At 43.2% G+C, this 24,203-nt stretch overlaps 2 protein-coding genes and 1 pseudogene across 3 annotated transcripts in view; all 3 read left to right on the top strand.

Moving 5' to 3' along the window:
- The window catches only part of GPBP1L1 (GC-rich promoter binding protein 1 like 1), a 45,877-nt gene extending 29,579 nt beyond the window's left edge, over positions 1-16,298 (top strand). For both annotated transcript variants that reach the window (XM_090269362.1, XM_090269361.1), the window contains exons 6-12: positions 4,192-4,264; positions 6,035-6,228; positions 11,315-11,455; positions 11,928-12,086; positions 12,625-12,749; positions 13,693-13,795; positions 15,423-16,298. In XM_090269362.1, coding sequence (XP_090125488.1) covers positions 4,192-4,264; positions 6,035-6,228; positions 11,315-11,455; positions 11,928-12,086; positions 12,625-12,749; positions 13,693-13,795; positions 15,423-15,575 — 948 coding nt within the window. In that variant the 3' untranslated portion in view covers positions 15,576-16,298. The remainder of the gene's footprint in view (positions 1-4,191; positions 4,265-6,034; positions 6,229-11,314; positions 11,456-11,927; positions 12,087-12,624; positions 12,750-13,692; positions 13,796-15,422) is intronic.
- Positions 13,802-15,416, top strand: LOC150014816 (proteasome subunit beta type-3 pseudogene; annotated as a pseudogene).
- Positions 16,299-19,061: 2,763 nt separating the features above from the next.
- CCDC17 (coiled-coil domain containing 17) lies at positions 19,062-22,730 on the top strand (the record flags this gene model as incomplete). The annotated part of the gene is made up of 12 exons (XM_090268268.1): positions 19,062-19,179; positions 19,274-19,669; positions 19,763-19,925; positions 20,118-20,201; positions 20,297-20,415; positions 20,604-20,807; positions 20,997-21,145; positions 21,246-21,331; positions 21,474-21,677; positions 21,811-22,021; positions 22,062-22,199; positions 22,484-22,730. Coding segments are annotated over 12 exons (2,007 nt in total), but the record flags the coding sequence as incomplete, so codon positions are not given.
- Between the last annotated feature and the right edge of the window lie 1,473 nt (positions 22,731-24,203).

Below are 24,203 nucleotides of genomic sequence, written 5' to 3'. Positions count from 1 at the left end.
TAGGGACTCCGGCTCCGGATTTTCTGTCGGGGTTTACTCCCTTAGCCTTTCCCCTGAAGAGGTATGCCGCAAGGCAGCGGAGGTTTTTTGGAGTCAGAGTTTTCCTTCTCTGACTGAAGATGAAGTAACAGCAGAAGAACCCAGTGCTGTTATTCCTGATGATATCACCCCATTGAGGGTGATGAGGATGCGTCTCACATGGAAGTAAATCAGTTTCTACCTGCGGACCTTGTGCCCTATGTATAGTGTCTCCATGGTTCCCCCCACAGCCCTGAGTGGCCCCAGCCCACCTGGTTTCCCCTACTAAAGAACATTAAAAAATAGCAGATATAAGGAGTAGCCACTAACCCTAGGGTTATGATGAGCACCCACGCCCTGGCTGGTGTGGCTCAGTGTATTGAGTGCTGGTCTGCAAATTGAAGGGTCGCCAGATCAATTCCCAGTCACAATCGGTATTTCTCATTGCACATTAATGTTTCCCTCCCTTCTCTCTCTAAAAATAAATAGGTGAAATTTTTTTTTTTTTAATGATCACCCATGGAAGAATCTCCCATTCCTCCATCACCACCCCAGAACTGAGATCCAGACTTTGTTGAAAGGGCTTAGTTGTTCACTGAACATTGTGACGAAGTTGCCAATCACCAGTTCCCCATAGCTGTGGCCTTCTGAATCATCCAAACAGTTTCCATGGAGGAATGTTCAAACTTAACGCAAAATTTGATGCAGGTTTGTTGCTGTACTAGCTCAGTCATTTTGAATGTGACAGCCACACAGGACACATTCTCACTCCACAGCATCTACTGTCCCCACTGATTAGCACAGTGAAGTAGTCATTGTTCACACATCGCATTTCAGTCCACTCTTTGGCTGCAGGGTTACATCGATGTCACGCAAACCATTCTCATATTAACAATGGCTGGACTTTTTCTGAACAGACCTAATACATACATATATATAGTTATAGATACACATACACATACATTTCTTTCCAGGTTCAGGTTCTGTCCACTGAAAAGATGCAAAAACGGTGACCCAGTCTCATAGCAATGAGAATCCCTAATGTCCAGATTGTGGTACCATATCTGGACAGTATTTATTATAAGCTTAGACTATTCTGTCATACTAAGAAGCAAAGAAGTAATTAAATATGAGTAAGGTTGTATCAAAAGGATTCAGAATCCAAATTAAAGAGGTTCCCACTGGCCAAACATGGGATATTTCATCTATCAATTAAGGATAATAACTACAAGGGTTTGAATCACAACTATGATTAAATCTGTGAGTTCACAAAGATAGCTCATCTTAGATCAAACAAGCATGCATTTACCTTTTCCATTGTACCACTGAGTCACCAAATAGAGGAAGTTCCTTTTTATGGGAATATAATAACTAATAAGGGATGATAAGATTAGAAGATCGTTTTGCAGCTTGTAGTGAGTTAATAGTTTTTGACTGCATCAGTTCCTGCCACCATCACAAAAAGGCACAAGCAGACATGTGCTTCCTAAAGGAAAATCATCTAGCAAGAAATTGCCTTGCCGAACTAAAAAGGTGGGGCCCTGGCAGAGTAGCTCAGTTGGTTACAGCATTATCTCACTATGCCAAGGTTTTGGATTCAGTCCCTGGTCGGCACATGCAAGAATCAAGCAATGAATGCGTAAATAAGTGGTACAACAAATTGATAATCAGTGTTTCTCTCCCTCGCTCCCTCTGCCCCTTCCCCCTCTCTCTATAAATTTTAAAATAAAGTAAAAAGGTGGGGAAGAGAGTCTCTAATTCCTAGAACCAACAACCAATTTATAAGAAGTACAGAGCTATATTTTTTAAGTAATCTGTCAGTTAAGAGATTTTTTTGGAGACAAAACTAGTAAGGGATCCACAAAAACAAGTGATCGTGATAAATCAGGTGAGAGGGATTTTATTTTTTCTTCTTGTTTTTATGTTTTTAAATCAGGTTCATAGAATTTTTTCCCAATAACTTTTTTGCCATGTGTTGTGTAATTTTTCTGTATTTGTGTTACATTTTTAAGTTTTTAAAAATCAGTGGAAAGAAAATGAAGCTATCACATAAATAAGGGCAATATTTCTGAAAACCCTAGATAGAATGTGACTAAGAACACAGGTGTCTGATGGTGGGGCAAAGGTACAATGGCCACCATAAGGAAAAAGGTATCTTAACTGACAAAGGAAGCAGGCAGCTCCATAGAATATAACAATTTATTACAGAGTAATTTACTTACTGGAAGATTGGGTTGGAGCAGAACAGAAGACCCAAAAATTTTGTGCAGATTCTCCACTACAGATTCCTGTTACTGTACTTTTTTTTTTTAACTACCTTTATTTATTTATTTTTTAATGTATAACTTTATTTTCCAAATATTTTATTTATTTTCAGAGAGAGGGAGAGAAACATCAATGTGCGGTTGCCTCTCGCGCAGCCCCAACTGGGGACGTGGCCCACAACCCAGGCATGTGCCCTCACTGGGAATTGAAATCACGACACTTTGGTTTGCAGGTCGCGGCTCAGTCCACTGAGCCACACCAGCGAGGGCTGTTACTGTACTTTTTAATTGACAAGACAAAGGGACAAAAATGCAGTAACACCAGGGGGCATACCTCATGAGATAGATGATTATAATTGATACTATCACCAGTTTGGTGTTCATTTCCGTTGTTGTGCCATTGTGGCTGTTACTAAGAAAAATATTTATAGCTTCATTTTAAGGAACACAGATAATCATTAATTGGAACACTTTGATATGCTTGCTAAGGACAGTGAGGTTGATCAAAGTTCACAGCATGAAGCTTTAAAAATGAAATCTGGGACACAACAGTGGAGTTGGTTTTGTTCCCATCTACATCTATAAACTAGGCCTATTAAAATAAGAAAACAGCCCTTATCTATGGAAGACTCCTGTATAAACCTGCTTGGGCCCTACCCTGGGAGATTTTGATTCAGAAGCTCTGTAGTATGGTCTGGGCATCCTTCTGTTGAATGTTTTGTGGTCAGTTGTGCTGAAAAGCTATTTCTTACTCTATTACCAGATTTTAAAGTTTGGGCTTGGCCACCAGTGTCATTCTCAGAGTCCCTATACAATTAGTTGTTACGTACAATCTATTACTCATACCTTTTCCTCATACCTTCTTTTACTTCTGTTGCTTTCATTACTCTCCTGAACTGTAGAATTGGTCTCCTAGTTTATACTTAAACTCCTCAAATGTATCCATCAAGCTGCCACCAGACTGTGGTAAACTAATAATCAGATCATTGTTAACTGTTTACAAACGATGGATCCCCATTACCTATAGAATTAAAAGTTAATCTTCCCAAAATACTCCACAGTCCAGCTCTTGCTACTTTGTCAAACGTTTCTTTTCCCATAGAAGGTAGCACTAATCATGTTGAACTGTTTTGCAAATCACCGAATATTGTATCCTGTTTCATGCTTTCCCGCCTCAGTGTTCATTAAGCACTCTGTTCTTGGAATCGCCCATGTTCCAGCTTAGAGATTCATCTTTAAGGACTCATAGGCATCTCCTCTAATGAAACATTTTCAAAATAGCACTATTTTTAAGTAGAATTGACTATTCTTAGTACTTATACTCTAATGTGAATATTTTTCATAGCCTCTATAACCTTATTTTTTTCTTTTTCCCTGTAACCTTTTATTGTACTTATTTGTCTACAAGTTTATCTTTGTAGTGAAACAGACCCTGTGGGGACAAGGGCTCCCTTTAATTGGCTTAAGTGCCTTTGTATTTCTAGCAGATCCTGGCACATGGTTTACTTCTGTCTAAAGCAATCTTAGAAAGGCAATAAATACTACACATTTCACTGAGATCATCCCCCTTAAATCTGAGAAAAATGGGCCACATTCATAGTCAGCTTTCTGTACCTTCTTATTTGGCATATATATCCTGTAAAAAGATAAGAACTTGCACATTTAGTCCGTTGTTTTCCTTTAATCCTCTTTGTAAAGGAAAGGAAACACAAGAGAGTCTAAAATAAATAAGATTATTGATTTTGCATTTCAGCATTTTTTTACCTGTTTGTTAATTCTGATTACAGCATTAAGTAAGTGTTACTGATACAATTATTTGCTAGGTTCCATGGTGCTGGCTACTTTGCAAAGTGCCAGAATGCTTAGCTTTCTGTATCAACCATAATATAATATCCCTTTTTTTCCCTAGCCTTCTTTGAATCCAGAAGCTGGCAAACACAATCAGCCATGCAGACCTATTGGGACCCCTTCTGGAGTGTGGGGTAGGTAGATTTTGCCATTTTAAAGGCAACTTTAAATTTTTCATAGCTGGGAGAGGAGCAAACGTGGTAACTAAGACCTATTAACTCATATTCTGCCCCTGAAAATACCATTGAAATGTGTATGGTAGTAGAGTCAAAATACAAACAATAAAGCACTTGTAGAGCCCAGAACTTGGAAGCAGATTTTAAGCAAAGAGAGAATAATATAAAACTTTTAAGTAATTTCTTTTTTAAAGATTTTATGGCTCACCCAAGTTTGGTTCAGTGGACTGAGTGCCGGCCTACGATCCAGAAGGTCTCTGGTTCAAATCCTGGTCTCCCTCCCTTCCCCTCTAAATAAATAAATAAATTTAAAAAATTGTATGTATTTACTTCCTAGAAGGGAAAGAAGGAAGAAAGAAAGGAACATCAGTGTGCCAGAGCTACATCTATTGATTGCCTCTCACACGCCCCTACCTGGGGAACCTGACCCACAACCCAGGCATGTGCCCTGACTGGGTGTTGAACCTGCAACCTTCTGCTTTGCAGGCTGTTGCTCAGTCCACTGAGCTACACCAGCCAGGGCAAGAAGTAATTTTTAACATTGCGAATTTGCTTATGACACTTAACGTAAATTGAACTTGATATGTTATCATTATCTCCTAAATATTTGGTAGGCATATATAACAGTGTATTCTAAGCAGTCCATATTAACTATTCTTCTGAAGCAGCGGTTCTCAACCTGTGGGTCGCGACCCCTTTAGGGGTCGAACAACCCTTTCACAGGGGTCGCCTAAGATCATCAGAAAACACATATATAATTACATATTGTTTTTGTGATTAATCACTATGCTTTAATTATGTTCAGTTTATAACAATGAAAATACATCCTGCCTATCAGATATTTCCATTACGATTCATAACAGTAGCAAAATTACAGTTATGAAGCAGTAACAAAAATAATTTTATGGTTGGGGGTCACCACAACATGAGGAACTGTATTAAAGGGTTACGGCATTAGGAAGGTTGAGCACCACTGCTCTAAAGTGTTATTTTGTTTAGTGAAATAACACATTCTATATTTTGTTTAACCAGGTTCCAGTGGCTGAGTTTTTGTGTTTTTTGTTTTGTTTTGGCAATTATAAATGGTGTTTGTTACATAGGGCAAGGAGAAAATATAAAAATACATATATCTAGCCTTATAAAACATGGACAAAGTGTATTTCAAACCAAATCTGATCTGTGGTTTTGAGATCTTTGGCATTTACAAATTGAACTCTTCCCAATCCTACATTACACATGTTCAGTAGCCAGGTATCTTATTGGGAAGGCTTTATCTAAATACTGAGTTTGTATTTTGAATTTTAGAATTAAGGGTAGTTGCTGTACCATTTCCCCTTTGTTGATAGTATATAGCTTTGCTCCAGTTTTGCCTCAACAGAAGGTCCCGTGGCGGTTTTCCCAGTTTCTTTATCTCTGTTCCCATGCTAACAAGAGCTGCCACCTTGGGTATATTATTGATTGGTCTGAGCCTGAGTGATACACCACACACTAGACATGTTATGCCCCTGAAAGACTGCTAACATCTTTAGGCTTTCTGGTTGATTTATGAATTTAGAATCAAGTGCTTAATATGCTGACATTTTTTTCTGTGGTTTCCAAGTAGTGCTGCTTTTAGGAGTATCTGTTAAGTGTCAGCTCTTTGTTGAAAATGAGGCTTCATGTAAGCTGTGCTTTCTGTTAACCAATAATTGTGACATTCTTTTGTCTCTTTATGATTGTATTTCACAGAAAACCCACCTGGTGCCAAGCAAACCTCTAAAATGCTAGTCATCAAAAAAGTTTCCAAAGAAGATCCTGCTGCTGCCTTCTCTGCTGCATTCACCTCACCTGGATCTCACCATGCAAATGGGAACAAACTGTCAAACATGGTTCCAAGTGTCTATAAGAACCTGGTTCCAAAGCCTGCACCACCTCCTTCCAAGGTATTATTTGGAAATCGTTTCAGAACCTTATGCAGCAGAGGTTTTGGAATAAATCAGGAAAATAGTAAATTTGTAGTTTTTATTGACTCATTCAGTAGATATTCAGAACTTGTTATATGTATCCTATTATATTCTGTCTCTAAACTCTACTTCTGCCAGCTGGGCTTTTAGTAGGCCTCTCATTTAGCTGAATATCTTGACCGTGCTCTCTATATAATGTCCTGTTTTTGTCATCTCACCTTTACTATTGTTGTATATATTTCTATTTCCTCATCTTTCTATTCATCTTCCACAGAACTGCTAGATTGATCATCCCTGAATGTCATGTGCTTGCCTAAATCCCATCAGTGGTTCGAAACCATGTAAAGAGCAGGCGTTGGTAAACTTTTCTGTAAAGAATGAGAAAGTAAATATTTTAGGCTTTGCTGTTCACATATTCGTCGTCGGCAGCCGTCCATCTCGAGAGACGATGGTGTAGCTTCTTAAGAGTCTATCTGCACCGCCGAGAATGGCTGTGCAGTCCGACTCGGGAGTGACACGGTATCTGTCTCCTCCCGTGTTGAATTGACATCTTGCGATGACGCTGGAGTGTCCCCTCCAGTGAAGCTGAAGCTACAGAGCCTGGGCAGGGTGATATGGAGGGTCTGCTGTTGCCCAAGCAGCAGACCCCCCCTCTCTTCGCAGCTGAAGGGTCCAAGGGAAAGACAGAGTCAATACAGCTTGGCTTCAGGTGCGCCGCAGGAGTTGCCGGTGTTGACTACAACGTCAAACCACTTTAGGGACTCCGGCTCCGGATTTTCTGTCGGGGTTTACTCCCTTAGCCTTTCCCCTGAAGAGGTATGCCGCAAGGCAGCGGAGGTTTTTTGGAGTCAGAGTTTTCCTTCTCTGATGTACCCTGACTGGAAGATCGAACCAGCGACACTTAGCTCGCAGGCCGACGCTCAATCCACTGAGCCAAACCAGCCAGGGGGAGTTCACATATTATAGTATGGTCTTTGGCCTGTGATCTGATAATACAGTGTCCAAACTCCTTAGTAGTGGTATGTATAATTCTTGATAGCCTAAGCCCAATCCATCTTGTACATTTTACTCCCCCTTCTTTTTTTACCTGGGAAATCATTCAAATTCCTGTCATCCTCTGTGAATTCTTTTCTAGCACATACATCTAAAGAAGCAATTAATCTCTATATCTCTGTGATTGAATATCACTCTGTCTTATCAGAGTCTCTATAACACTTCAGCTTCTTTTTTATTTCTCCCTTGGCTGTAATCTTAAAGGCAGATTTCAGATCCTTTTCATATTTGTATCCCTAGCACCTTCACAAAAGGACATAATAATTGCTTGAATGAACTCGACTCTGTAAAAAACAAATAAGTAGAATTTACTGTGTGCAAGCACTGTGTTTTATGTTAATGAGCAATGCAAAGAAGTACAACAGTGGCCATGACCCTCCATGAGCTGAAAGTCTAATTGAGTTGACAAGATACTACCATATAAAAGGTCACGTGGTTGTGTATGAATTAAAACGACCAATCCTAAACAGATTTGGAGTAACTAAATTAAATATTGTTTACATAATTCAGAGGAACAAGATCAGTTCAGACTATGACCATGAAGGAAATTTTTACTGAAAAACTAATTTAACTGATCTTTGAAGGATGGTCCACATTTGGGTCGGCAGAAGAGTCTATAGAGTAATGCAAATTAGAACAAGGTGTTAAATAAAGTTTCCAAAACCAGAAAACACTCAGGATATTTGAGGAATGCTGGATGAACCTTTTTTGTTTGTTTTTTTGTTTGTGAATGAACCATTTTAATTATACCTGGTAGCACTGAAGAAATACCAGGACTGAGGATCATTATCCTGCTGATAAATGAAGCTTTCGGGGTAGATAAGATCTCGTAAGAAAGAAGAAAAAGGAGTAAAGAATGGGAATATAATACTTGGAGGAAATATGTAAAATATTAGGAAAATAATATAGTCATGAGAACTGAGAAATTGTAATTCAGGCATAGAAAAAATCTGTACTGTCAACAAAATGTGAATGGGTGAGTGTAAGATAGCAGCAGCCAAGGTTGCCTACACTTGTCAGTTGCTGATGACAGGTTGAGGAAAAGAACTGATATCCCCCCCCCCCACTCCCCCGGAAAATATTTTGACTTTAGCAGTTTAAAAGTTTTTAGTAATCATTGAGTTGAGGTTTTGGAAAGTAGTGTAGGGCTGAAAGAAAATTGCAGGGAATTCTGGAATTGTGTGGGTTAAGTGGAGATAGTGGCCCCTTTGAGACCTCTGACAGTAAAGGGAAATAGAATATAGGTAGTGGTGAGGTTAAGGGAAAGGATCAAGAAAACCTTTAGCAAGAAGCCTTGGAGACAACCTGAAATATACTAGAAAGAGGTCATTAAAGGATTATCACCCCAGAAGAAATAATGGGAATAAAATTGTCAAGTTGAATTATTTTTGAAAAGGGTTTAGGGTACTTGTTCCTCCAATGTGGAAGGGAAAGAATGTGAATTCAAGTCAAGAGAGCAACTGCTATAAAGGACAATGTAGCTTAGAAATTAACTGGCAGGGCTTTGGAATAGAGGATATTTCACTTGCACCTTGATGATATGACCTTGGGCAAATTCTAAGTTTCCATTTCATCAAAGAGTTCACTGTCTAGTAGAGAGACAGATAAACAAGAACTGTGCTCCTGTGCCTGGAGAGGGTCCTCAGAGTCTTTACCAGTAAAGTCATACTTGAACTGGGTTTTGAAGTGGTACAGGAAACAGAACTGCCATTTGTTGGCATCTTACTGTGTTCCAAGGTATCCACTAGGCCTTCTACATACATTATAACATTTATTCCTATAATCCTAATATGTAGAAAATTATGTAATGAGGTTACAGAGCTACTGGAATCTGGACTCTTCAACCAGTTTTGTCTTGACCTCAGGGCTCTTCCCAATTGCCCAGAATGCGTCCTATCTTGAAGGATAAAAAGGAGAGGGAAAGTAGAGAATTCAGTTTTTACACTAAGACTTTATACCACTCTGGGCTGTGATTTTGAACAAGTTATTTAATTTTTTTAAACTTACATTTTTAAAAATAAATTGAAAGTGGTGGGTAATAAGGGGGCTAAAAGGTAATTTTAAAAATACAATAAAGATTTTTTTTTTAAAGAAATTAATTACATCTGTCACACAACTGTGGTAAAAGAATAAATAAAAGTTTTTATAGTACTTGGAGTATAGCACTAGCACCTCCTAAGTAATAGTAGTCAGTAAATGGTAATTTAAAAAGAGGAAGGGTCGCTGATTCGATTCTCAGTCAGGGCACATGCCTGGGTTGCAGGCCAGGTCCCCAGTTGAGAGCATGTGAGAGGCAACCACACTGATGTTACTCTCCCTCTCTTTACCCCTCCCCCTTTCTCTAAAAATAAATAAATGAAATCTTTAAAAATAAAAAAATTAAAGGATGATAGTCTCAGGGAAAATAAATCTACCTCGTTCCCCTCCCAACTTCAATAAAGTGGCTTAAGATGTTTGTAATAAAAAATGGAAGAACTTATTAAGAGATTAAAGATACAAGGGAGAATAAAATTGATAACTTCTCAAAGGAAAGAAAACAAACATGTAGACTGGTAGAGACTAAGAAGCCACCACAGGAATTTAAGGTGCAAAGGAAGGAATTGGGAAAAGTTTGGATTGAGTGATTTCTCTTTTTCAGTCCAGTAGGAGAAGGCAATAATCATTTAAAGTGGAAAATTGGGGTTGATTTGAAGTTTGGAGGAAAAAAGAGCACATTTTTGAAAGAAAACAATGGTAGATACATGATTCACTTTAGTGTATTTCTACATATAATATAATTCCTTTAATAAAAAGGTGTGGTTCATAATTGTTTTCTCCAGCGAGCAACATGAGTTACTGAACATTAACATCAAGTTGGAATAAAGTTAAGGCAGTGATGTAGGTATCCTATTGCATGTAATACTGCTTGCTAAAACTTGTACTAATGTGACAGAAACCCAAGTGTCTCTGCGCCCTGTGGATAATGTAGCCTTATATAAGCAGCGATCTTTAGATTTTCAGCAAGAAAAATTGTTAATCTTATCTGTTTATCTGCTTACATGTTCTTTTTGTGAAAAAATACATCACATACTAGTTGAGTAACCTTGGACAAATTACATAACTTTCTTCAGTGTCATTCTCTAAAATGTCAACATCATAATTATACCTGATTGGATTAAGAATTAAATAAAACAGTATGATTGGTATCTTGTACGTGGTATATGATCACTTAATTCCCTTCCTAAAGCTTACAGTAGTATCCTCTCTAATACCAAGAAAGAATTCTTTCCACTGAGGCTCTTCCTTTGTTATGAAGGTCTCTCAGTTTTAGTTGCTTCATTCTGGAAAAAAAGAAGTTTTTCACTTTTTTCAGCCTCCATTGACATGCTTCATCTCCCCTGTTCTCCTCAGACAGGGTAATTGATTTTTATTCCAGCTATGCTGCCATCATAGTTGGGGCCAGGACACACAAGGCTGAGCCAAAGGGCCTCTGGACTAAACAGGATTGTCTTGCCATTTACATTGCCTACCCTGGACTGGAACTACCCTCCTGCCATTGAAATTCGTGGAAAAATAGCATTTTTCTGTTGTGTGTGTTTTTGTTTTTGTTTTTTTGGCTATCAGGATTACATCAAGGTTAACACACCATAAGAGAAAACATTTTGGGGTCATAAGTTTGGAAAATGCTGTATATTATATCTGCTTCTAAATTTACATGTACAGTTAAATGCTTTGAGAAATAGCACAGTAAAGAAACCTGTTGAACTTCATTCATCCCATCATCCTCTGGGCTTTTTGAACTAGAGTTTTCTCGTTGAGAACTGCCTATTAATATCCTGTGGATCTTTTGGTTTCCATCTTCCTTTTTATTTCAAGTGCCTAAGAGGTTGCATACCTCCCAGAAATGTTGAAACAGGTAAGCTCTGGGCACTTCCGTTTCCATGTAACATTACAGTCTTTGCCTTATGATCTTACAGGCTTAGTTTATGTCTGCATGTTTGTTCTGACTGATTTGTTCTTTCTTCCCATGTAGCCCAGTGCATGGAAAGCTAACAGAATGGAACACAAATCAGGATCCCTTTCCTCTAGCCGGGAGTCTGCTTTTACCAGTCCAATCTCTGTTACCAAACCAGTAGTACTGGCTGGTAGCACAATTTTAAGCTCTCCCAAAGAGGTGAGTGAGGATAAAGCAAAGGCATTTTCTGAAGTTGCCATTTCCCATTCACTTTTACTGAGATAAACAATGTAACATGTACAGCTCTGATTCTATTTCTCTTATAGCTATGCTTAGCTCAGCCACTTGTTTACTGGTGATTCCCGTTAGTGTGCAGACTTGGACAGTAGCTAGGTGGGGTAGTTGGTCTGTGGTAGACCAGGCCCAGCCTGTGTTAGGCTGACGTTTTGCTGGCATCCATAGAAGAATCAGAGAGGTTCTCTGTAAGCCATTCAGTCTTAACTGTAAACACCCAACAAAGCTGAAATCTGTTTAAATGGAAAGGTTAGTTTTATGGTTTTGGTTTTGGTAAAAGGCAGAATGATAAATAGGCTACCAGATTCTGGAAATTAGTACCATGTAGGAGTGATACAGAGAATCCCAGTTCTTGCTGTTTGCTGTCAGGAGCAACTTATTTGTGGTGTTTGCACAGAGCCCCTCCAGCACCACTCCTCCGATTGAGATCAGCTCCTCTCGTCTGACCAAGCTCACCCGCCGAACTACCGACAGGAAAAGCGAGTTCCTAAAGACTCTGAAGGATGACCGGAATGGAGACTTCTCAGAGAACAGAGACTGTGACAAGCTGGAGGATGTAAGAGAGGATTTTTCTGGGGCAGCATAGATGTTTTTCTAAGTTGTACATTTGCCTTTTTCTTCTTAGGAGGAGAAAGATGTGGCAAGTTTTTTTAATGTACAGAGAAGTGTCTTTAGGAGTAACTGTCTATCGTAGAGTGAGTTTAATCTTTTGTTCAACAGATTTCAAATTAGGACTTATTTTAATGATAGCTGCCTTGTGACTTGGTGTTCTTAAACACAGCAGCACTGCTTAAGTCTCGAATTGGTCAGTTCTTTAAGAACTTGGTAAATTACAGAAGCTTTGTCAGGATTATATTCTATTGCAATTTAAGAACACAGGTATCTAGTAGTTTCTGCCACAGTTGACATAACTATAGATGGTGGCCAGTTGGTATCCTTTTGGAAATTTAGCAAAGTGAGCAAGTCCTCATTTTTAAATGGGGAAAACCTATGGGTTGAAATTGGCTTCTTGAAAGCATTTCCATGGGTTCTGTAGATTGCTTATCTTGCCTTAAAGGATTGTTAAACCAAGTGTGTTCTTTTCCTTATTGCAGTTGGAGGAAACCAGCACACGTGAACCAAAGGAAAATGGAGAGGAAGGCTGTCATCAGAACGGTCTGCCTCTCCCTGTAGAGGAGGAAGGGGTGGTCCTCTCACACTCTCTGGAAGCTGAGCACAGGTATGTGAGGATCAGGTCACAAGGCATGCTGTGTGTGGCCTCAAGCAGCTGGACCATACTTGGCGGCAGCATCTCAGATTGAGTCCAGCACACAGAGAGAAGTCCCATGAGCACCCAGCTTGTTCACTTTGTGTGCCCCGGATTGGCCTGTTTCTCAGTGGGCATCCATTTACAGGCTCATCCAGCTTTTTCACACGCTTTTTAAGGCTTTGGTGTAGTTAAGTTTCAGACTCAGTTTATGGCTCCAGTTGATAAGGGAAGAGAGGAACCTGTTTTCTCAGGACTGTTGTGCTTCTCCCCTTAGACCCTTCTGGCCCAACTGAGTAGTTCTCCATAAGACCCCTTTAAAGGGCCTTGGATGGCACAACACCCCCATTTCTGGAACTTGTTCTTTAAATGAGGGCCTTGAGCACAGACCAGCCAGCTATCTGGGCAGCTGGTAGCACATGGTGCCTACCAAGTATGATGATGCCTTCCTGAAAGGAGGCTCCTGTCCAGAGGAACTTCAGGGTCACAAGGTTATGAAGGAGACCATAATGCGATGAAATTGAAAGAGAACTTCAGTACATGTGGGAGTGTGCCAGTTCACTTATGAAACACGTGAGGTTTATTCCTCTGTTTTGTCTATGGGACAGAGAGGGTCCCTCCAGTTTGCCCCCCCCCCCCTTTTTTTAATGCTGTCTTATTTTCTGTGGCTTTTACTATCTCTATCTCTTGTGCTTTGGAAAGAGCAACTGTGGAGGTCCCCTTTTTATTAAAAGCACCTAAATAGCAATAATTAAAGCTTTTTCCACTGGGTAGAAAAGAAGAATCTTAAGTTTCTTCTCTAACATCCAAGTGGGTGCCGTTGCCCTGGGCAGGAAGCTTTTTTGTGGAAAGTTGTGGGCTTCCCACTTACGGCTTAACATTATCATGTTTTCATTGCCTGACCTGCCTCCTCCAGATTACTGAAAGCAATGGGATGGCAGGAGTATCCTGAAAATGATGAGAACTGCCTTCCCCTCACAGAGGATGAACTCAGAGAGTTCCACATGAAGACAGAACAGGTATGTCAGAAACCTTTCCTGATGATGGGTTAATAAGGAGGAGGAGTCAGGGCAGTTGTTGCGCTCAGGGAGCCCAGTATAGTGTGAAAGAAAGACCTTGGAAAGAAAATACAAAGTTGCCATAGTAGAAATATAGAAGAATATTAAATCTGCCTAGGCGGCAGGTTTGCAGGGATTGTGGCAATTGGAGGTCCTACTACACCACAGTCATGTCTGTTATGTGCTATAACGGATGGGCCATCATGGCCATGGAGGGAAAGAACTGTGTGGCCATCACTGCTGACAGGCACTTCCGGATCCAGGACCAGATGGTGACCACGAATTTCCAGATCTTTCCCATGAGCGACTGGCTATACATCGGCCTGGACAGGCTAGCTACCGACACCCAAACTGTTGCCCAGTGCCTCGAGCTCCAGTTGAATCTATGTGAGCTGAAGGAAGATTGGCAGATCAAGCCTTACCACCCTCGTGAGCATGGTGGTCCACCTCTTGTATGAGAAATGGTTTGGCTTCTGCTACACTGAGCCAGTCTGCTGGGTTGGACCCAAAGACCTTTAAACCTTCATTTGCTCTCTAGACCTCATTGGCTGCCTCAAGTGACTGGCGACTTTGGAGTCAGTGGCATCCTTACCAAACAAATGTACAGAACATGCAAGTCCCTCTGGGAGCGCAACATAGATCCAGAACACCTATTTGAAACCATCTCACAAGCCATGCTGAGTGCTCTGGACCGCAATGCAGTGTCAGGCCACGGGAGTCATTGTCCATATCATTGACAAGGACAAAATCACCACCAGGACACTGACGGCCTGAAGGGACTAACCTTCTGTTCCCAAGGCCCACTTTTTAATTTATTTTTTATAAAAAAAATTTTTTTTTTCCTAAAATAATAATAAAATAAATCTGCCTAGGCGTTAGGGATCTCTCCAGTGTTGCATACAAAACCAGGTCAGTAGTTAGCAGGTTTCAGTAGGTGGTATGTTCTTACATCCTGGAAACTAACCCGTTATCAAAACCGCAAAGCTGTGTTCCAAAGTTAAGGACTGAGCCTTTGGTTCCTAGGGAAGCAGGCTCACCCTCTGCCTTGAGCCCTATGGGTTTCCTCTGGTACTCTGGTCAGAGCCAAGAAACCAGATTTTAATTTATTCAACAAATGCTTAGATTCTTTCTCGATGAGTAAAATACTGCCAGACCTTAGGGTTTACAACAATGGACAAGACCAGAGGGTCTCTATAGACCTCGTGGAGCTTATGTCCTGGTGGTATGTATTGAAAGCATAAATAACAGTGGTGTCCTGTGAAGCAAAAATACAGGCTGACTAAAAGACTTTGCTACTTAGAATTCTGTTTTCCTACCATTGTCATCAGCTGAGAACTTGGAGAAATATGGGATCTCAAATTTCACCCAAGTCATTCTGAATCTGAATCTGCATTTTAAACATGTTCTTAGATGATTCATGTGCGCATTGAAGTTTAATAAGCACTGCTACAAGAAATCTAAAATCTGTTAGAAGGTCCTCCCTGTACATTTAGAATTGAGTTGAGGCTTGGCTCTCCCAGGTCCCACTGGCCACTGTAGATATTGATGTTTTGTTTTGTTCTTTTTCTCTGTCCCATGCTTACCACAGCTGAGAAGAAATGGCTTTGGGAAGAATGGCTTCTTGCAGAGCCGCAGTTCCAGCCTGTTCTCCCCTTGGAGAAGCACTTGCAAAGCAGAGTTTGAGGACTCAGACACAGAAACCAGTAGCAGTGAAACATCAGATGACGATGCCTGGAAGTAGGCATATAAATGTTCACAATTAAATCTGACCCTTAAACTCAGCTTGTGTGCTTAGGGAATATACAAAAGAAGTTTTTCCTTTTCTTATGTTGTTGTGGAATATTTCATGCACAAGGGAAATAATCATATCCCAAAGAAAGAGATTGGCTTGTTTAGCTTTTGTTGTTGTTCTTCCTGTTATCTGCTTAATAGAGAGAAATTTGTATGGTGGGAAAGATTGTTAAAATAGACACACACACAGTGTATATGGGGCGATGCACAAGTGGGAGTGGGCAGTGCAGAAAGGAGACACTGGTCTGCAGTTACAGCTCCCACCAGCCCTTGGGGCACTCACCCCTGTGCTCAAGCAATCATTGTCAATGACAAAGTGACTATTGAAGTTATAATTGTATTAAATTAATGCTAATAATTTGGATATTTTATTTTATTTTTGGCTGCTCGGGTAACATTAGCCCTTAACTAAGCATATGTGGGTTTCTTTCCTTTTTTTTTTTTCCCCTTTTTTGGGTACAGCTGTAAAATATTTGGATATAGGAAATGTGTTATTCTTGCAGCCTTGATATTCAGGGTGGATTGTAAAATATAAATTTTTGTGAGATTTCAAAGATTAAGATTATTTTGATAACATTATTTACAGATTTAAAAGATGTGGTTATCACAAGTCTTGAGGGGGAAACTACTGCATAAAATAACTAACTTGGAATAAATATTTTGCATCAGTTTGGATTGTCTTGTGTAAGAAGTATATTTTCTTTTAAAATTAGATGAGTGGCTTTTTTAGGGGAAATGCATCTAGCAGTCTGAGTAACATCTGAATTCATACACGCCTCTCTCCTTTTAGCAGCTACTGATACAGAAAAACCTGTGCAATAAATTGCCAGTAATAAATTCAGAAACCCAAGTTTCTTTCCTAAAGCTGTTGCTCACTGTCCCTGTATTTACCCATCTACATATTTTAAGGAAGGTCTGTGCCTCAATTTTCCTGCTAAATAAGAACATAGGCAGAAAGGGTTTGAGCCACTGCTGGCTGGATGACCAGTGGAGGAGGCAGGATTTTTTCATTTAACAGACACCGCCCAGGCTCTTTTGTGTCCCAGGCATTCTGTAAGGCTCTGGGGGATGCAAGGAGTGCCCAGCCCAGCATGGAAGGGAATAAACAGTTATGTTAAAAATGAAACCTTAGGCCAACATCTGATGGACAAGCAGAAGTTAAACAGATAATTTACTGACACTGGCACTCTTTGGCTGTCTATACATAGTTCCTAGCAGATATAGAGGTCCAAGATCACACTCCAGTGGACAACAGCAGAGAAGTGACAGGCATGATTTCATGTTAGAAAGATAATAGCTTGAAGCGTGGGCTCCAGAAGGGGTACAGGCCACAGACCAGAATAACATTTGCTAGATTCTGAAGGTTAGGAAGGCAGAGATCCTATCTGCCGTACTGTACTATAGTCTCTTCTGCTAGTGTGTAAGCAGTCCATGTGCAAGCTGTGGAAATAGTGGTTGAGATAGAGCAGTAAGAACTATATTGTATTCCATGGAATTTATATACTTAAAAGATACCATTTTATATACTAATAAGAGAAAATTTGCCAGTTAAATTATGATAGTCCCTTAGTTGTGAATCCTGATTTCAGCGTTAAAAAATGCATATTGGAATCAATGAAACACGGGCCCTGATGGGGTAACTCTATTGATTAGAGCGTCATCCCAATACACCAAAATGGTGAGTTCAATTCCCAGTCAGGACACATACAAGAATCAGTCAATATCCCTGGCCAGTGTGGCTTGGTTGGAGCATCATTTCCTAACCGAAAGGTGGCTGGTTTGATTCCCAGTCAGGGCATGTGCCTGGATCCACTCTCTTGTGTCAGTGATTCCCCCTTTCCCTTTCAAGTGAGAATAAAATAAACCTTTACACACAAAAATCTGCCAGTAAATGCATAAATAAGTGGAACAACAAATCAATGTTTCAAATCATTTTTTTTTTTAAAGGCAAGGGGGAAAAAAAGGTAATCAGTGAAATACATTCATGTGCCACATGATGACATTCCAGTCAACAGACCAAATACACAACTGGTCCCGTAAGATCATAATGTAGCTGAAAATTTCCTATCACTTAGTGACAGCATCAGAAGTACAACACATTACTTAACGTGTTTGTGGTGATGCTGGTGTAAACCTGCACTGCCAGTGTCAAAGTATAGCACATACAGTTTTGTACAGCACATAATACTTCATAATAAAAGACATGTATTTTCTATCATTAAGAGTGTGCTCTTTCTACTTAAAAAGAGCTGTAAAGCACTGCCGTATTATGCTGGCAGGAGCCTCATACCTACGTTTACCACGTCTCTTGTATATAATTTTTCTCTTGATTTAATCTCGTGTTGCTGTACAGGTTTGTAGCCTAGGAGCTATAGGCTATACCATCTAGGTTTGTGTGAGTACACTGATGTCCACAATGATGAACTCACCTAATGAGGCATTTCTCAGAATGGATCCCTGTCGTTCAGCAGCGTGTGGGTGCATTATAAAATGAACTGTTGCAAAGTATTAAACTGGAAATGAGAAATTGAGGTGGACGTAATCCCACCTGTTTGGTCTTTGGCTTTGCCACTTTCTCAGAACACATTTCCAGAAATGTACCCTTTTTCTCACTTGCAATGAAGCTGGACTAAGATGACTTACTTTGAAAGACTTTGTAACCTGCTGCTGGTGGTTCACACCTTGCTTGGCCTTATATTCTGTAGCAGCCTTTGGAGCCCAGAGACCTTTGAGGGGCATCTCTGCATCCTCTGGTGTCAGGCTCTGCCTGGGCCTCTCTGTGGAACCCTCTCCCATGCCCTGGACCAAATGGAAACAGGTTTTTGCAAAAGAAAAAAGACATGGTGTCCTGGTAGAAAGCTCTTAAAGGTAGACGAGGCAGACTGCCTACTGTAAATTCAAGGAATAGGGAATGACTTGCATTACATCCACTTGGACTAAACAAGGATGAGCAAGATGACACTTCCCCTGCCAAAGGCTCTTACATGGTCAATGGTGGGGTGTGTTAAATGGGCCCAGCCAATCTAGGAGGCACTGTTCGTTCCCCTTGATTTTATTAATACAGGCAGAAAAATCAAGGTGTATTAAGAGACTTGCCTGTCTCATGCAGTGATCTGGAGCAGACTTTGTGACATTTTTTTCAAGCCGGGACCTCCTCCCAAAGGTGACCAAGCCTTCCACACCCACTCTGCAGACCTGCCCAGGCCTGTAGTTGCTCGGGGAGCAAAGGCTCCTCCCCAAACAAACGTGGTATGTATACAGACACAATAATCCTGGCCCTTCCTCTCTGCCTCTGGCTTTGTTTCATCCTCCTTTCTCTCCCTTACTCTGTCCTGTCTTCTGCGGGTCTTGGCTTGGTGTCACAGAAGGGATTCCATCCCATGGCCTCCCACTCTTGGGAGCCAGGGCTCCTGCCCTGTGGGTCCTGTGACATGGTTTTCCGTTCCTGGGCCCTGTTAGCCACTCACACTCAGCGCTTCTGCATAGGCCGTTTGACCCGGGAGGTGACGCTTGGAGCACAGCCCTCAAAAGGCTCGGAACTACAAGGCCCCATGGTAAGGGTCTGCTCCATGGCCATGGGTGTGGTATTTAAGCCACCCTGATCCTCAGGATTCTTCATCCCACGTTGTGTCCAGGTTGTGTCGCAAGAATACCAGGGCTTCCCAGACCAGGAGGCGAGCAAATCGGCTCTAAGGAGGCTAACAGAGGAGGTACACCAGGCGCTACACGCAGGCTTGATTCTGAGTATCCTCCCCAAACCAATAGATAATGCATTGGTCAGATTACTCCTTGCACCATCTCGGGGTTACTGTCATGTCCAAGTGCAGGGTCCGCGGCTGTACCTGCAGGAAATGCAACCCGGCATAACAGCGACTCCGAAGAGATCAGCAGGACCCTGGGGACTTTCAAAGGCTCTGACCCAGGGTCCAACCTCCGGGGCCACTGGGAACCCCGACGAGCGTCTGCGGGAACTGCACTGGACTCAAACGAAGCGCATGGCGGAAACCCAGGCACAGGGTCGGGCTCTGGAATTACGCAGTGAAGGTGAGGGGAAAAGGGAAGGGAGGGACGGTGACTAGGGACTCACTCCTTGGTCTGAGGTTGCCCGAATCCATTCTCACTTGGTCTCTTACTCAGAACTGAACCAGCGCCTCCAAGGTTTGGCCCAGACCCGGGGCGGTGTATCAAGCCTGTTAAGCCTGCAGCGGGAGCTTCGAGGACTCCGGGCCGAGGCCGGGCATACAAGGAAAGCTCTAGAGGTGTTAGGGACGCGCGTTGAGCAGCTGCAGGCAGAGCCCCGGTGAGACCTGGCGCACGGGACCCCTTAGCGCTGCGCAGTGAGCCTGCTTGCCGGGCCATGGTCTGGGGAGCTCGGGAGGGGCGGGACGGAGACAAGACCTGGGTCTGGAAGCAGCGGGAAGGCAGCACGTGTGAGTTCGTGAAGGAGCGGATAAGCCAGAGGTGTAGATCCGTGACAACGTCCCCACTCCAGGACCAGGCTGAACTCCATGCGAGAGGCAGAACTCTGTTGTCCGGTGCTGCAGTCCAACCCAGGGACTCTGGCCGCTGAGATCGGGTGAGGTCCGCGGTCTGGGACACGGGACGGCCATGGGGTGAAGCGCTGATCAGTCTCGAAAAGACGCTGTTGCTTTCTTGTCTCCTGCTCCCTAGGGCCTTGCATGAGGCCTATGTTCGAGGTGGGGGCCGGGACCCGGGCGTTCTGGGCCAGATATGGCAGTTGCAAGTGGAGGCATCAGCTCTGGAGCTTCAGTGGTCGCGGACCCGCAGGGGTGAACAGGAGGGGGCAGCCAGGAGGGCCTCTTGGAAGCGGTGATCTTAGTGTTGGAAGGAGAAAAGGGTGGTGAGGGAGGGCATATTTGGCATGGAAACCACCTAAACAAAAGCCCCGATGTAGAAAACCTGGGTGGCTTTTGTGGCAGTGACTAGAATGTTCCTTAACAAGTCCACCCTTGTCCAGAGAATTCTAAGGTCAGAGAGCTGCTCAGAGCCGGACCAAGCCAATCACCAGAGGTCAAAGGTGACAGATCAGGCTTGTTCATCATAGAAAGGCGGGCAGGTTCCACATCCAGGGAGCTGCTAGTAGTGGAGGCTGAAAACCGGCGCCTGGAGGCAGAAATCCTGGCTTTGCAGATGCAGAGGAATGCAGGCTGGGCACCCTGGGGTCAGTGAGCACCTCAATCCCACCCTGATAGCCCTCCCCAGAGGGCCGGGGTTAGAGAGACCATGCATGGGGAATGAGACGCTTGTCTGTGCCCTGTCTGTGTCCCTGTGTTGGGGTACAGCTCTACAGCACGGTTATCAGAGCAGTTACGTGCACGTTCTGCTCAGGGGCACCCTACTCTCCTCCTAGGGTCCGGGGAACCACAATTTGTGGCCAATCCCAGTCAACGCCTGAGAAGAAGGGAAGACCCCTCACGCCTCCCACCGCCAGTGGCTCCTCCGCTGCCACCGCTTCCACACTCCACAGGCATCTCATTCTTGGGTGGCACAGAAAAGACTGTGAGGATCGAAAGATTGGGGTGGGGACAGCTCTGCTCTGAGTGATTGGGGGAGCAGAGGACCTAGAAAGCTTTCTAGAGGATTTAACTCTGTCTCACAGTGGCAGATTCCTGGAGCCATGACCAGGAATCCACCCTTTGTTCTGCCCACAACTGATGTTCTGGGTCCTGCACCCTACGATCCCGGGTGAGGCCTGCTCCCTTCTTTGACATCCTCTGTGACTTGGTCACCACTGCTGGTTAAGGTCCAGCTTGGGTGGGGGAAAGGGCTGGGGGTTTGGGGAGGTGGCGAGAGAAGTGTGTGGAGGCTCAGAGACCTGTGTTCCCAGGGCTGGCCTGGTCATTTTCTATGACTTCCTGCGCGGCCTTGAGGCTTCTTGGACTTGGGTGCAGCTAATGACTGGCTTAGCCCGAGATGGACAGCATACAGGAGGGACCACAGCTTTGCCCCCAGCCCTTTGTTTGCCCCCTCCTCCAGCCCCTGGGCCCATGGGCAACTGTGCCATCCTTGCCAGCAGGCAGCCTATACCCAGGTCAGTAGGTGGGAATTATGACTTTGGTGCCCCTTGTCTCAAGTTTTCTCAAGGTTTCTCATCTGGCTCTGAGGGCCAAGTTCTAGGAGGGAGTAGAGCCATTTCTGGCTTGACACCTCTCTCACTGTTCTAGGCTACCACCCTCACCATCAGTATCCCTGGTCTGTGAGCTACAAGCCTGGCAGGGACTGGCAGGGGCTAGGGCACCAGAGCCAAAAGCCTGGGCCTCTATGGTGCTCTTTGATGCTGACCAGAGAGTTCTAAGTGGCCGCTGGCGTCTCCCACTTCGGACCCTTCCTCTGGACCCCAGCCTTAGCCTTGGGCAGCTGAATGGAATTCCCCAGGTGAGTCTGGAAAATAGGTACTGGGTCAACTGGAAGGTAGATACTGTATCATTTCACCTTTTCCCAGGTAGGTCAGGCTGAGCTCTTTCTGCGGCTGGTGAATGCAAGAGATGCAGCTCTCCAGACCCTGGCAGAGATCAGTCCAGCAAGTGCCCACGAGTACCACTACCCTCCTCCGGTAAGGACTCAACTGGAGCTAGGGATACCATGGGTGTGGTTTGTGTGGCAACAGCTAGACTTAGTTGACCACTAGTGTCAAGTCACTACCAAATATGTACTTTTTCTGTGGATTGAGACACACACACATCCTATTGTACTATGCAAAGATAAGGAAAACCAGAGCAGTGGGGTCAACTTGGTTCAGTTAGTTGACTCTTAAGATAGTCCAGTCCAACTCCAGAACCTGTGGTGTTAAACCTCAGCATAAACCTGCTAAAAACCTACCTTCTTCCCATTCCACAGGTGTCCAGCTCTTCTTCACTGGAAGCCACCTCCCTTGCCCCAGCAGCTGGCCTTGTTGATCCCTCTCCTGCAGGAGAGCCCCTTGGAAGCTCAGTTAAGGACACAGATGAGGCTTTGGGCCCACACCAGCTTTGACCCACCCCACTGGCTTTGAGTCCAAAAGAATGTATGAATAGCTTGTCATGTATAGGAGTAGGGCCTAGGCCTAGATTGAGGCCTATTCCCACAGGTGCTGTCTTACTACTGCTCTGATGTCCAGAAGCAAAAAGTATGAGCACAGAAAGATCCAACCATAGTTTTATCATTTCTACAAGTTTTTGTCCTTTTTTAACCTGTTTTCCATTTGTAAAATGTCAGGTAAATTTACAGTATCACCTGGCACATAAAGTTTTTTGAAAGGTGACTCTTGAATCACAGCTAAAAGCAACTTGATACTCAAGCCTACCAGTTTGTTTGCTTGCTCAAGTCAATTCTACTGCCACACTTCATGCAAATCCACTTTTCAAGACATTTCCCTGGAAGCCTTCCAGGCTCTCAAGGTCCCCACAAACAGTAAGTTCTTGTAGCCTTACATACTTACACATTCGAGGCAGGGTCCAAACCCAAATGTGTATGAACAAGGGATGTCCACATGTGAAATTTTGTATTGTTCCTGAACCCAGACCCGTGTCAAAGTCCTGGGAGTAAAGTATGTCATGACTGCTGGCCTGACTGCTCCCTCCGCACAAAAACTTCAGGCATCTTTGAGAAAGAAGTTCACAGCCAGATTCTGTAGCCACCTGCAACCAGCGCAGAAAAACTCAACCACTTCATTAAAGAAAATATAAACTGAAAAACGGGGTTTGCTTGAGGACCAGGAGGGCTCTCTGCCTCCAACACTGCATGTCCATCTCATGCAGTCAGGTAGCCCTGTGGGTGTCAAATCATTAAACCCTCTTAGGTAATTAATATAGGTCAGGCTGTTTGCAATTTGGAACTAAATAATGCCTGGTGCATAGCAGGTTCTTAAACTAAGGGTCATGTCAAGAGGCAGCTCAGCCAGCCTCATACTAGCCCCATGCCTTGGACATCAGAGAAAGCCCAAGTACCTGGTACCCAAGCAGCAGCATCCTTAGATTGAGCAGCCAGAACCCCAGACCAAGCACTTCTGCCTCTCAACCACCCATCCATCCCACCCTGAAATGCTCTAGGAAGCCCAGGATCCCACTCTAAGATCTTAAAACACAAGTCCAGACCAGAAACCATTTTTTTTTTACCATCTTTATTTGATAAGTCAAAACTGCAGATGGGTAACAATTCCAAGTGCTGATATATTTCAACCTTTCTGTACAGAAAATAACCCAACCAACCAGCCTCCCCAGATCTTTCCAACCACATCCAAAGTGTCCACCAGAGTCAGTCTCTTAGCCACATTCTGACCAGAAAGCTCAAGTCTACAATCAGCATACCAGTTTTCCTCAAGCTCACTCCCTCCGCCTCGCCCCAACTTTTCTTCAGAGGTTTCCCCCCACCCCACCCCACCAGGATTATGGCCTTAGCTGGAGAGTAGGGGACGACCCAAGGCCTGGCTTAGAGGCTGTTATCAGCTCAGAGCCCACCACACAGTACCAGCTCCAAAGAGTGAGATCTTTACCAAGCCTTGTTTTTGTAGCTGCCATCCAGGGACAGCACCACTGAGTCTGCGAGACAGCCAGGTTCAGTCAAGTATTTAAAACGAAAA

The sequence above is a fragment of the Furipterus horrens genome, unplaced genomic scaffold (genome assembly GCF_987537825.1).
Source record: "Furipterus horrens unplaced genomic scaffold, mFurHor1.1.pri manual_scaffold_3, whole genome shotgun sequence".
NCBI classification, from domain to species: Eukaryota; Metazoa; Chordata; class Mammalia; order Chiroptera; family Furipteridae; genus Furipterus; species Furipterus horrens.
The sequence above is the reverse complement of the archived record's forward strand: the minus strand, read 5'-3'. Positions and strand labels throughout refer to the sequence as shown.